The sequence below is a fragment of the Empidonax traillii genome, unplaced genomic scaffold (assembly GCF_003031625.1).
Source record: "Empidonax traillii isolate 1590-97213 ecotype Southwest subspecies unplaced genomic scaffold, ASM303162v1 scaffold15:size5535645, whole genome shotgun sequence".
NCBI lineage: Eukaryota > Metazoa > Chordata > Aves > Passeriformes > Tyrannidae > Empidonax > Empidonax traillii.
Genome location: NW_020955208.1, coordinates 4284872 through 4299246, shown reverse-complemented (window position 1 = coordinate 4299246; position 14375 = coordinate 4284872). Strand labels below are relative to the sequence as shown.

General features: G+C 42.1%; 1 protein-coding gene across 1 annotated transcript in view; it reads left to right on the top strand.

Moving 5' to 3' along the window:
• The first annotated feature begins 749 nt into the window (after positions 1–749).
• The window catches only part of FAF1 (Fas associated factor 1), a 157495-nt gene continuing 143869 nt past the window's right edge, over positions 750–14375 (top strand). Inside the window, exon 1 of the mRNA XM_027894094.1 lies at positions 750–900. Within this exon, the coding sequence (XP_027749895.1) occupies positions 856–900 (45 nt within the window). The 5' untranslated portion in view covers positions 750–855. The remainder of the gene's footprint in view (positions 901–14375) is intronic.

The window sequence follows — 14375 nt, the reverse complement described above, 5'->3', positions numbered from 1 at the left end:
CTCGGCGGGCACAATGGTACGGGCTGTCGCGGGGGACGGGGACCGAATCGCTGCATTCACCGACGGCATCGCGGATGGATGGAGCGAGGGAGCGAGACAGGGATGGAGGGACAGACGGATGGATGGATGCAGGAGGGGATGGACGGACGGATGGATGGGGGAGGCAAGGCCGCCCTCCGGCCCTTGTTTCCCCGCACCGCCCGGGGATGGCCGCAGCCAGGTCCCCGCCGACCTGCTTAGGCCGCACTTGGAGCCCAGCCGGGACACCCCGCGCCGCCGCCGGGCCCGCGGAGCCGCCAACCAGCGGGGTGGGGGCTGTGCCGGCTCCCTCGGCCCGGCGCAGGCGGACCGGCGGCACCTCCGCTGGGCAGCGCGGGCCGGGGCGCTCCGCTGCGCTCCGCTCCGATCCCCGGGCGGTCCCGCCGTGCCGGTCCCGGCGCGGTCCCGCCCCCGGTTCCCTCGCAGCGCTTGACAGGCGGGCGATCACGTGCCGGCCGCAAAGCGCCTCTTTGCGACCTCAATGACAGGCAAAATGTGCGACACAGGCGCTGTGGAGGCAGGCGGGGAGCGGCGCTGCCTCCTCCTCCTCAGCCTCCTCCTCCTCCTCCTCCTCCTCCTCCCCGGCCCCGCGGCTGAGGCAGCGCTGCCCGCTCCCGGCCCCGCGCCCGGCCCGCCGCTCTCCCCTCCTCTGCCGCCCTCCTCCGCCCCGGGAGGGGCAGCCCGGGGGCGCCGCGGGAGCCCGAGCGGAGCGCGGCGCCTCCATGAGCTCCTGAGCTGCCGCCCTGCCCCGTCCTCCCCGCCGGCAGCGGCTCCAGGTGCGCGGGTCCGAGCAGAGCCGGGACGCAGCTGGCTGCAATGGCGTCCAACATGGACCGGGAGATGATACTGGCTGATTTCCAGGTAAAATTTTCAAGCCGCCGCCGCCGCACAGCCGTGGCCTCTCGCTGCTTTTCTTCTCTCTTCTCGTTGCTGTGCTGCTTGTTCTTTGTGGGGAGGTCTCCGGGGTGGTGGGTGTGAAGCCCACCCTCCGAAGCCTCTGCTCTTGCTTTCCTTCTTCTTTTTATTTGTCAGAAATGGGGAACATGTGCCCTCTTCTCTCAAGGTGCGTGAACAAAATGTCTTCTTCAACTTGGAGAGTTTCAGTTTTTAATTAATAAAAAGAAAAAAAGCCGTTTCACCCCTTTTGCTCGTTTGTACCCTCTGTGACCACCCAGGCCCTGGGACAGCTGTGAGGCTACTCACTTGGAAGAGGTGAATGCCAGGGAGGACACAAAACTCATCACTCCTCATGATTTGTCACAGTGTTTGTAGTGAATCACTTGCTGGTACTACAGATTAGCACTGAACAGAGGTGTTTCCATTCCAGCATCAACACTCACTTCGTGGTTGCCTCAGCCTGTGACTGTTGTGATGACGGTAAAACTCCTCACACCCCATTCCAAACAACAACGTGTTTGTATGGAAAGGAGGAATATGCCCTTAAAAGTTTTTTGTTACCTTTCCTTCTCCCTACAGAAAATTTACAGAAATTTAACTTGAGGCTCTTGAATCTTACGGCTAGAATAAAGTCTTTTTGTAAACAAAAGTGATGTGCTCAGGAGCCTGGTTTATCTGTTCAGTATATTGCTTCCTAATATTACTTGTTTTTGTGTTGTTTTTCTAAGACCAAGTAAGCAAAAAAGTGGAGAATACCTGCATGTGAAATAGCGGGCAGAGCCAAAAGCAGCTTGGAAGGGTATCAGATAATATTTGAATATATCTTTTTAATATTTGCTTTTCAGTCCATAGGGTTTTTTAAGCTTTGTCCATTTGCGGTGGTTGCTCTTAAATGGAGAGGCTCCTGGGTATTCTTGGATTGAGTTATAAAACTGCCATCTGTATGTTCAGCTTCTTAAAAGTCTGTTTTCCAGCTGTTAGCAGTGAAACTATTTAATTTAAAAAACAACCCAGAAATCTCTTTGTTCACTCTGTGTGTGTGTTTCTTTGAAGCTACAGGTAGGGTGACTGTAATGTGCATTATGTAATTCCTCTTTTGCAAAAGGTATCTGGTATCTCACTGATGTAACACGTGGAGTTCCCAGCTGATGACAGGGAGGTGTTGTTACTTTCTGCGCCTGATTATCTTACACCCATGTTTATTAAAATGCTTAAAAATGTTCCTTTATTGATACTTTTGTGTATATAAGGAATGAAATCTCAATTTTAAGGCTGGAGTTTCATGGAGGAGTTCTTCCAGTAAAAACACACTGTGTAGAAGGAAACTGGGACCCCACTTCTGCACTCATACCAGTGGGGACAGATTCTTATGGAATCCCACATTATTACCTGGAACAGGTTTACATTCAGGAATCCCAGGTGATGAACTTAGTGACTGGTGAATGTAAGATTATTTTTTTAATAGAGTTTTCAATGCAGATTTACACTTTACAAGATTTTTATGTCAGTGCTGTTTTGCAGTATTTTTGTGCTTGGATTTTGAAACCAGTCAATAAAAGTATAAGAGCAACTGCAGTGTTTGGTACCATGAAGACAAGTAAGTATTGCAAACTTGCAGGTGGGCAGTGGAGTCACAGAAACTAGTTTTAGATGAAGGATGGATGACATAATGTGTCTCAGCTTAGGACACAGGAAATATTTTATCATATATCAGTGCATATCTAAAAAGAACCCAAACCTTTTCTTCTTGTGTCTCAGCAGGCAGCTTTGTTTTTCTGTTTCATCCTATTTTTAAAAAAAATAATATTGAGTGCCTGCCTGGTTTTGAAGCACTGAACTGTTAATTGTCATGCTGTTAAGGCTTCAGATTAGTAAAGGACAAAGTCATTATTAGGCCTTGTATCTTTAGACTGTTACAAAACAGTAAAGGATTTTGAGTTTTTAAATACTTGATGGAATTCACAACTCATTCACTAGGAATTTAAAATGGGAAGCAAAACATTATGTGCACAGTAATTCTGCTTGATTTTCCCTCTATATTTTCTGTACCTTTTAATTAATAAATATGTTTCCTGGAGTTCTGCTGCTATCTTCTATATTTAGGTGAGGTATCTTGTTGAAGAATGTTGCACACAGTGGAAATTTCAAAAGCAGTTCTTTGTAGTTTTGTTCAGCTAATCTTTGCTGAATTAAACTGGGAGGGAAACCTTCCATCACCATTTCACCTTCACTTTTCCCAAGTTATGTTTAAGAGGGAGCAGTGGTTTTTGAACTTCTAAAGCTTGAAAGGGTTTTCTTTCCCGTTAAAAAAAAAAAAAAATCAGTGAAATTATGATTATGCTAATGCTCGATGCTTTTGTGAAGTTTTCATGGATTTATTTGTATCTTTCAAAGTCATTATAGATTCTGCCATTGGCTTCAAGCTAGAGCAGGAACTTGTATTACATTTGTTTTTTCTTTTTAGCTCTGATTGTTGTGATAGGTTACTTCTGCATTCCGAGGTACTAAAGAGAAATACTTAAAAAGGTATTTTATGTATGTACATAGATATACATAAAACCTTTGAATTTCATGAACTATTTTTAACTATAGAGTAAAACACGGTAAGTGATGTACAAGAATATCTTTGCCTAATATCTGAAAACAATTAAAGCCTGTTCTCTGTGTGGTTTATAATTATTTTCTTTTCCTCTCCTTTTTAATGAGGCTACTGTATGTTACCCAGGGAGCACAAAGTACGTATTCATGCATGTGGGCTGTATGAGCAACCTGTCTAACTTTGCCTTCTTAGGCCCTCACTTAGGAAAGATTATGCAAAAGCTTTGCTTTGTACATGAGTAGTCTGATTGTTTTCAGGGCGAGTAGCTGATGTGGAGTTGAGCAGACAAACAAGTTTTAGCTTTTCTACTAAATGCAATTCAGAATTTCTCCACAAAGTGTCATTGGCATAAAGGAAAAACTCCACAGGAAAAAACCTATCAGCTTGTGTTTGTAGCATAAATCCTTCGAAAAGGTAGCTGCAGGTGAATTGGTGAAAGAGTGATGCTGCAACATACCTCACAAACTGGGAGGAACAGGGCATGTATTTTCTGCCAGACTTTTAATAGCACTCTTCTTCTTTGGTTTGTTATATTTAACTGCAAAGTGTTCTCCATCTCCAGTGGGATACCCAGGTACTCATGTGATACAAACACATTCATGATCTCTGCAGTTTGGGATGTGTATTTCATTATAAAGAAAATAGGGTTTTTTTTTCTTTTTAAGTTGGAAACTTCAGTTGCACCAAACTTCATTAAGTTGGCACAGAAGTGAAAACCAATCTGTGAGTATTGACAAAAGTGTCAGATGATGTTTTTGCATGCTAGCACTTTTGTTTTTGCAGCTTCACTCAGTATGGGGAGTAAGATTAACAAGAATGTTGTTTAGTCATTGTAAGTTATGTCTGCCTTTAGGACCACTTCATTCCTTCTGTGTGGTTGTCCTCACAACAATTCTAAGTGTACAGTGGGCCTGAGGCAACACTGGAGTATTGTGGGAGTTGCTCCTGTGTGTCCATCCATTACAAGAATATCTGGCACACCGAGCTTCAGAAGGAAATTTTTCATTGAATTCATGTTTTTCATTGACCAAATAATTAAGTGGCTCAGGATTTAGTCAGCTTGGGAAGAACTTCGTCGTGGAAAAAATCAACTCAAAAATCCTTACTTTCATTGAGAAAACAGATTTCTAATAGTTTTCTTCTTCCTTCTGTCTCTGATGCGTGTTCATCATGAAACCAAGTTATGTGACTTTTTTTTTTTCCAATAATTTTTTAAGCTGGATAATAGACTACTTTGGTGTGATTCACCAAAGCAGTATATAAGTGTATATAAAAATGTATTTTTTTTTTTTTTTTTTCCCAAACTTCATGTCAATTTTTTCATAAAAACAAAGGTTTGTAGGAGGAGCAAGGGGGAATTGGGAAGGAAGAATCTCATTGCCATCAGTACAGAAAAGTGAAAGCATGCTAAATGTTCATTTTTTTAATTGTGAAATTGACCATGACATTGATACATCAGCTATTTTGTTCTGTTTAAGATAACTCAAACTACTTGTTTCCTTCTGGAGTGGCTAAAGTGAAAAAAACTGGAAAATCTTTTTCACTTGGAGGTTAACACACTGCTGTTAAATAAATGATAAGATATATTTTCAAAGTTGGTTGTTTGTTTTTTTTGTGGTCTAGTCTGCTTCAGCCCCATAGAAGATAATCTCTGTTGTTCACACAGTTTTCACTGTCTGGCAGTGTGTGTGCGCAGAATTTACATGTGTATTCACTTTTCTGGGGGTGCTAAGGGAGCTTTTGCTTTCCTCTGTGTGTGTTGGCATGCTGGCTCAGGTTCTCTACCATTTTAAATTATTGCCAGTGTGAAAATTTGATGGATGAGAAAGGTAGGCAGATGCAGCAATAGCTTTAAGGTGGGATTCTTGTCCTGGATTGTGACTTTCGCTGGGGGCTGGAAAGAATGTTTTAACTATTTTCGTTAAGGGTAAAGCACCCACCATGGGTTTTTAAACAAATAGCAAAGTTGATGTCCTTCATATTGATTTCTGAAAGAAAAGGGCACGTTTTGTCATTAAGACACTGGAGCAGAATGGGCTGTTCTTGATTTTTTTGCAGACTTTCCGGGGGGTGTTTGGCAGTACACTTGGAACAAGATCCTCAACAAAAGAGAGGTGCTGAAGGGAGTTCCAGTCAAAGTTTAGACATAAGCTGGAGGATACCTTCCAAGGAGTTAAAGTTCTTGGAGGCCTACATTTTCATCAGAAGGTCTCCCTAAATATCTGTGTTTATTTGTGTTCATATCTCTCTGAGTTTAACAGCTCAATCTTGCTCATACCAAACCATTCTTTTTGTGTGGCCTCTCTGTAGAATAGAATGCAGTGGGTGCTGAACTGAGCTCTGCAGCTCTCTCTGTAGTAGCTGGAGGGAAATCCAGTACTCTAGAGATTAGAAATCAGGGTTTGGGATAGACAGGTTTGTTTATTCATACCCTCATCCTGGTTATCTTCAGTTAAAAGTGGGCTCTGCTGGGTTTATGGTAGTCAGGTGCCCACTGCTTCACCTCACCTGTTTTAGTGGATATAGGTTACTGTATCCTTAGCTAAATTTTAAAATAGTTAACAGGGCTGTTTTTCAGTGTTAAAAAAAAGAGGACTTTAGGACACTGTAGGATGTTGAAGTTCATACCGATGAGGCCTGTTAATTTTTATTAGAATTCCTTTTAATCCTTATTGCTTTTTATCACATTATGGTTTTGTGCATTGCACAGCGTTGGAACTGGTAATTGGACCTCTTTGTTTGGAACACAATTGGTTTTAATGGCCTTAGGGCCAGGAGACATGATAAAGGCATATTGCATGCTTAGTGTGTTTTAGTTTGGGTATTGTCACTTTCATTGTCTGCAACCAAGGCCATCAATTCTATTAATTTATTCTTTTTGTGTTTCTGAAGGTTCATCTCTTTAGGTATGTTTAGGCTTAGTTGTAATCCCAAAGTTCACGTTCATCAGAACAAGACTAGTTTGATTTACTAGTCACTGCTCTGGCCTTTAAGCTGAAGGTGAAGTGGATTCTGGCCTTTAAACTGAAGGTGAAGTGGATTCCAGAGTCACAAATTAGAAGTTGGAGTAAGAGTGGTGTCCTTTAAGAAACGTTATAACTTGAATATTTTCACTGATAGCTGTTAATGGAAAAGCCAGCTAGTTTCTCCTATATAACTACAGACAGTTAATTAGAAATACTAAGTGACATTTATAGAGAAGAAAGAGGATCCTATGATTTGTGTGCAGTACAGCCCTGCTGTAGGAACCTGAATAATTTACCACTGGAGCACCAATTCGCCTTTAGAAAGAAAGACTGTTCTTTTCATTCCATTACCTTGAAAAGACTCTTCACTTCGTAGTAATCATGTCACCCTTTCCATCAGCCCATTCAGATAGGTATTTGGGTTAGTAGGTCACTGAAACAGATTGAGAGGTGGTAGCTGTAGGATCCTTTTTCAAATGCCATGACAACCAATGCTAATGATACTATTGAAATTATTAATTATGTGTACTCCCAAAGGCTGAGAATGGGTTTTCATTGAAAGGTAATGTGAAAATTATTTGTCACGTTGAAAATACCCTGTTACTAATATTTCTTGGTAAGCAAGGATCATTTTACAGTAAACACACCGAGTTCATATTTTTGTGTGGAAGGAGGTGTGGAAGTTGATGAGGATTTGAACCATTTGCTGTGTATTAAAGGGTCCTGAGAATCTGCCATCTTGAGAATATTGCATTGGAGCTGGAAAACCTGAAAGGATAGATTTCACCTCTATATTTGGGCAGGTTTTTTAGTCCGGTTACCGTGTTGCAAGCCTAGTTTTCATACACTTCCACACTAGAAACGAGTTAGTAGCTTATTAAGGAACTACATAGATGGTTTTGATAGGATTTCATATTTTTCTAGTCAGTGAATAAAGTTGTGGATATGTGGGGCAGCCATTAGATGAGTCCTTTTAACTACTGTAAGAAACAGAATCAAAAGCTTGGGGAAGTACCTGACATTTTACTTGTCCCTCATCATTTGGATGAAAGGAAATGCCATGCTTACTGGCTGGATTGACACCTACTAATTAAGCCCATTTTTTAGAGTTGAATAGATAATGTGCAATTGTAAAAAGAACCTGCTCGAGGAGGAAGTCAAAACCCCAGTGTGTGCATTACAGGTTGTTTGGTCTATCGAAATAAGTCGTCTGCTGGTCCTCTGTGTCTAACTGGTTGAGCAGGTCTTTGTTCCACAGGAGTAGTTATGCTTTCAAAAGATAATTCATTAAAGCTGAAGCTCTTACGAGACATTTTGAAACTAGAACAGAGTACGTTAGCCCTTGGGTTATTTTATATAGGTTTCATGTTTTACCTATTGCAGGAAACAATTTGTAAAGACAAGAACACCGAATCTGAGTCACTTCTATTATTTTTTTTTTTAAAGGTCAGGTTGTTTGTGTGAGCAAATGTCAAAGGTGCCATATCAGCTCAGATCGAAGACCCAGCTGGCCTAATGTCTCATCTGCAGCAGTGGCTGGTCCTTAGGAAAGAGCTGAGAGGAACAGAATATGAATGGATTTGCCTCATCCTAGTTTCTGGAAGTCAGCATTTTAAAAGCTTGATAATGGAGTTTGTTGTAAAACTTTGGAAATAAACTGGGTCAGCTTGAGTTAGTCTTGTGTTCTTCAACTGACTGAGTTCTTCAGAGAAGTCTGGGTAGTTTTGTGATGTGTAAGTTTGCTGTATAGAATCTGTGTTTACTTTTCCTCAATATGTTTTAGACATGTACATACTAAGTCTATTCTATATACTTTATATGAATTTCTGCTATTTCTTATGGTATAGAAGTCAAATTTGCCTGAACTGTGGAAATCTTAACCTCTTCTGGCTTGTACCCCAATAAAATTCACTGAAAAACTCAATGTCAGTACTGTGGGAGTGTGGTGTTGATCTGACCTTTAATTAAGGCTGATTGTATGAAAAATCTGCTGTGAAAAATTTGGATTTAAGTTCCTTTAAAATTTTTGAGGTATCGTTGGATCCTAGTTGTTTGTTCTGTTGGTCTCTATTGACACTGTAGGATGAGTTTTTTCTGTAAAGAGCAGCTGTATTATGGGATGCTCCCTGAGTTCCTCTGTAGTGAAGGAGTGCACAGAATTCATGTAGCTTTTCTGATAGGCCCTTGCCCTCTATGAATACCTTTCTACCATCTTCTTGCTTTGATCCCATTGACTGACTGTCAGGCTTTCTTTTCCTGATGCTTTTAAAAGCTTATGTAATTTTTATGTCTTTAGAGAAATATTTGGTTGATGTTTCGTTTTTTTTTTTTTTTTTCCACTCCTTGTTGACCTGCATTATGGTATGGCCTGTGCTTGATTGGGATTTGAGTGTTCTTCTGTTTCCCTCTTTTGGATGCCTGTGCTGGATTTGGCTGGGGTGGAGTTACTTTTGTTCACAGTAGCTGGTATGTGGCTGTGTTTTGGATTTGTGCTGAACACAGTGTTGATAATATAGAGATGTTTTTGTTATTGCTGAGCAGGGTTCACACAGAGCTGAGGCCTTTGCTGTTTTTCCTAAGGCCATGCTGTTGAGGAGGCTGGGGCTACATGGCAGGGTGGGAGGGGACACAGCTGGGACAGGTGACTCCGACTGACCAAAGGGATATTTTGGACCATCTAACATCATGCTCAGAATTTAAAGTGGGGGGGGAAGAAGGAGGAAGAGTGGGATCTTGGACTAATGTCTTGGCGATGGCTGAGCATGGGAAACTTGTCCATGAGAAGCAATGAATTAATTCCTTATTCTGCTTTGCTTGTATGTGTGGCTTTTGCTTTCCCTATTCAACTGTCTTTATCTAACTCTAGTTTTCTACCTTTTACCCTTCTGATTTTCTCCCTGATCCCTCTGGTGGGTGAGTGGGTGGGTGGCTTGGCTGCTGGATGGGGTTAAACCATGACAATGCCTTTTCCAAGTTTTGAAGAATATGATTGTTCCTTCTAGTCCTGTTCTTCACCAAAAAAAAATAAAAAAGTGTTTGTGGAATGTTAAGATATTTTTTGTATGGATCAGTACTCTTCCTTTGTGTGCTTATCTAGAAAGTGGCTTTTATTTATTCTTTAGTTGTTTTTTAAAGTTCTGCTGTTTTGAGACAATGAGGAGAAAGGAGATGACTGCAAATGCTCAGTAAGCAAAAGTGTTTGTTTGACCCCTGCAATTCTTTACTGGTTTTCATCAGTTTTTCTTCTTATGTGATAATCTATAAGATACTATACGATCAAAATGACTATGATTCAGGAAATCCTGGGGTTTTACCTTCACTGAGATACTTTAATAAAAGTATTAAACAAACACAGAAATCTTGGGGTAATCTGAACTAAAACATTTTTCTATTTGTTGCGTAAAGGCTGTCTTCAGTCTTCAGGAAAGACAAATGGGTTTGGTAATCCAGAGCACTACTTCATGGTACTGACTTCTGTTTTGGTTTGGTTTTTAATTCAGTTTGACCACTGCTCTTTGTATGTAGTGCGTGTGGCTTAAACACTGGAGTGTTAGCGTGGGGCTTGGGAGGCTTGAGTGCATGTTTTGGCTCAGCTCATGGGCTTCCTAGGGATGTGCCTTCACGGTATTCTGGAAGCAGAATTTGCTCCAGAGTGTTGAGAGTGTTCACAGTCTGCTGGAAACCATTTGAAAGTGGTTAGTGTGGTGCCGAGTTAGCTGGGTCTGCTGAGAAGTGGTTAGAGCTTCATGCTACCAGTTCAGACTTTGTCCCCTGCTTGCTTTGTTCAGAAGGCTTGAACTCATCTCGGAGCATGGGCAAAGTTCACTGCTGCCTGCTTGGTAGCTGTAGGTTGAAATGTCTTCTGTGACCTTCAGAAATAAGTTTTTTCTTCTCCCTCCCCTTCCTCCTGTAGAAAGAGACTAATGCTTCCTTACTTCAGAGTTTTGCTTAAGGGGGTGCTGAAATAGTAGAATGATGAGGCTTGTAAATAGTTGGGTGTGGGAGTTGAAGTGCATTGGGCAAACTTTATCCTGGCATATTTGCCTAAAACCCTTTCTTGATTTCTGATACTGGTTAAGCGTATTAGCTTGTTTTTGCTAAACAAACAGCTGGTGAGTCTGCTTAATTTTTACCAGATGGTCTTCTGAGTTATGTAAAAACACAGAAGCATTCTTATCTCTTCATTTAGAAGCATGCAGTAGGTGACCTTTCAGTCTGTGTCTTGGTCGATATGCTTGGATGTTGTTTTTTTCAAGTGTTTGTCTGAAACAGAAAGAAGTAAGAGTTAATTTAATAACCATGGATGACTCATAATAAGAATAGTCTCGATACATCAGTAAGCTGTTGAAAGGTTAGAATGAGCAGGGATACCACAGAAAGCACATGTGTGTAGCTGGTGTTGCAGTCTGTGGAGGTGGTCCTGAGACAGGTGGGACTCTGAGATGAGCTGAGGTACCAAAAAAATCCCATTTGTGAGCGTCTGAATGTGCTGCATCTCTTGGTAGCCCAGAAGAGAGTTAGATCCTAAATTTGATATTAGGGTACTAAAACCTTTCCTTGCTTGGCTGAACATATTGGTTTAACTTTACCTGTTTTGGGGGAGCACGTGTTATGCTTTGTTTCAGTTGCTTTGAGATAATTGCCATTGCAACAGTGTATGTGTGAATTTAAAGAAAATTTTCTGATTTACTAATATGTCATAGGTGAATTACTATTCTAAATATTTCTGGGTTTGAGTAGACTTCTAGCAGGTACAATCTGTGGCTGCCCTTGGTGCTTTATAGCCTTATAATTATTATCTTTGGTTACGGAGCCATTCTCATAATGGGTAGGAAAAGGAAGCAAGGTACTATGTTTGACTGTAGAAATAGGAAACTTGGGGTTGGGTTGTTCAAAAACCTTGCTTCCAGAAACCTGATTTATGTTAGGAATTCTTAGAAAGGAAATTAAGGATTCTTCCGGAAGAAGTAGTAGCGACATAGGGGACTACACTGCTATGCCAGGAGATGGAGGGAGGCCAGTCTTTCACTACTACCAGGAGTGCTGTGTTGAGACCTCTACTACCAGGAGTACAATGTTCAATGTCAGTTCCTCCACTGAGAAAGTAGAGCAAGTCCAGTGAAGGGTTATCCAGGAGAGGAGGAGGCTGGCGCTTGTTTGGTGTGAAAGGTGAGGTTAAGTGAGCTGTGTTTGTGTAGCCTGGAAGAGAAAGCTAAGGGAGCACCCAGTTGCTGTCTCAGCTTTACAGTGGGTGATAGCAGACAATACAGAATCAAATTTCTCTTGGAGTTGCACAGTCTGAGAGTGAGAGGCAGTGGATATAGGTTACAGCATGGGAAATTATAATGAAATATATGGGAAAAAATTTCCCAGTGAAGGTGGTGAAGCACTGGAACAAACTACCCAGGCGGGCTGTAGGCTCTCTGGTTTTGGAGATATGAAAAAACCCGTCAGGGAGTTGAAGTGTGTCTGTGAACTGATCTGTCTGGATGTAATTGAAGAGGTGAGTAAAACAGCAAGGTAAATTTTGGTTATGTTGCAGGAGAAGCATGGAAGGAGATAAGTAATACCTTTTGCTATATCTCATATGCAGAGAACAGCTCTGAGTGGTTTGTTGTTTTACTGACCTGGGAAACTGAGCCATCCTTTTGAGCAGGTTTGCGGCCTTCAAAGGGTTTTCCATGCTCCTGGCTTCTCTTAGCTTTTGAGAGTAAGTTACTGAAGGGATAGTGAATTGATTTTTAACAGTAATGTTCTTTACCAGCATTTCTGATTTCTCTTTAAACCTCATATGTCTTTATGGAATAGAGTTAACTCTAGTGTTGCTGTATCTAGTGATATAAATTTATTTGGTGCTTTCAAAAGCAAGCACTTCCTGGGGTGCTGTCTGTGCAGTTGCAGTGGATGGAGGTGTATTAATGCTGACTTCCTGGGTTTTTGTAGGAGATCTACAAAAGGGTGAAAGCTTCTTTTCCTAGGTAATCTGACCTGTTGAATCTTTTGAAGCCTTAATGTAGTTGTTTCTTTGAGCACTGTAGCTTTGTGTAAATATTGAAATGATGGAGACGGAGCTAAAGTTGCAACAAAATGCCAAAAGCTCTTTTCTCCTGTTTCACCCAGCACTGGAGAGTCTGTATTAGCTGTTTTAATGTCTGAGGACTAGGCAGCAGATTGAATCACGGTAGCTTAGTCTTGTTCTGAGACAGATGGATGTGATTAGCAAGAGGGGAAAAAGTCTGTAGTGACAAGAGGTGTGACTACGCTAGAGATCAGTTGTCTAAATTTGTTGCTGTTCTGGGTACTCAGAGCTACGACACCAATTTTATCCTTTTGGGATGGTACCTTTGGATATCCTTTGGGCATGGTACCTGCATTTGCATCTGCCCTAAATTGCTGCAGAAGGCTGCAGCTGAGGATGTTAACTGCAGAGTGCATGGGGAGGTTAGTTAGGCCCAAAGTGAGGTGTTTTTTTTTTTCATCTGACTGTTACAGGAGGGAGTGGTGCACTGTGTAATTCACAGCCATCTGTCTGCCTGATTTTAATGGACCTGAACCTGTTGTGTGAAATGTTCTAGGCCTAGTTTGGGTTAGCTTTGAGATGGTTCCTTTTAGGAGAAAATATAGCTACTGTTGGTAGCCGGAGGAAATAGGGAATGTTCAGCAAGAATGTTGAGGGAGACAGACGTCTAAGTCCTCAATATCCAGCAGCTGGCCAAATGTGGCCTTCTGGATACTTTTGACTGCTACATTTTGCCTTGGCGAGAAGGGGAATAATACCACAGGTGAGACAGATTCTGCCTTGCTGCCAAATACCATTTGCTCCCAGCTTCTGTGCAACAACTGCCACCCACTGTCTGCGAGGACAGCAGTACCCTGACTCTGTCTTTGAGTCAGCAGCAGCTGCTTGTCGCTCTCGCGGCGGGTGCAGCGGTAACAGCCCAGCTCTCTGTGTTGGGAGCAGCAGTTGTCCCTTCCAGCTCTGCTGTGGAACAACTGCCTGGATCCCTGCAGCAGGTGCTGGAGGAGCAGCTGCTGCCAGATGGGGAAGGCAGCTGGTTCCCTGGGATGTGGAGGTAGGCTGAGGCCTGTGCAGTTGAGATGGGGGGGTCACAGAGGGTCCCAAAGCCCAGATCCAGCTGTTATGGCTGCTGGGGTCAGACCACCCTGCAAGGGATTTAGAAGAGCAAGTCTGTCGTCCTGCATTGTGGCTTTCTGGAAGCGGCTCCTGGGTTTGTCTCAAATGACTGGAAGTCTGTCTGCCCTCCAACTTTTCTCCTACTGAATTGTTTCCTCAGTGACTACTTTGCTTTTTTTATATAACGGTGATTAAGGTTACTGTGCCAGTTAACTAGGACCTCCACTAGTTAGGTGTGAAACTTTCCAAGGGTAGGGTCTCCATCACTAAGGTGACATGACTACCTGGAAAAAATTGTGGAGAAGCACTTAGAAGTTGTGTTATGTATGATCCAAATCTGCCTGATGGAAACACTTACCTGGCCTGGAAAAGCAGGATGCTAAGAAAGTTGTTTTAACATTCAGTAACTTTGTCTTCAGAATCTGATTTTATTTATTCAGTGCAAAACAATAGTTTTCTCATTTTCATGTTCATTTTCCTGTTGTGTGGTCTGGAAATGCACAGAAGTGACTTCAGAGTCTCTGGAGCTGTGAATGGTGAAAATGCTATTCTAGATTTAGAAGAAATGCAGAGAGAAGGAGCAGAAGGACCTTCTATCTTCTCCTTTGTCCTCCAAAAAAATTTCTTTGATTTCTTTCTGAGGTGTAAAGGTTTACAAGTCAGTGAGCCTTAAAAGTTTTACCTTTTCTGTGGTGATTTGTTTCTTTCAGTTTGATGACTTAGAGGATGTGCTGGTTGT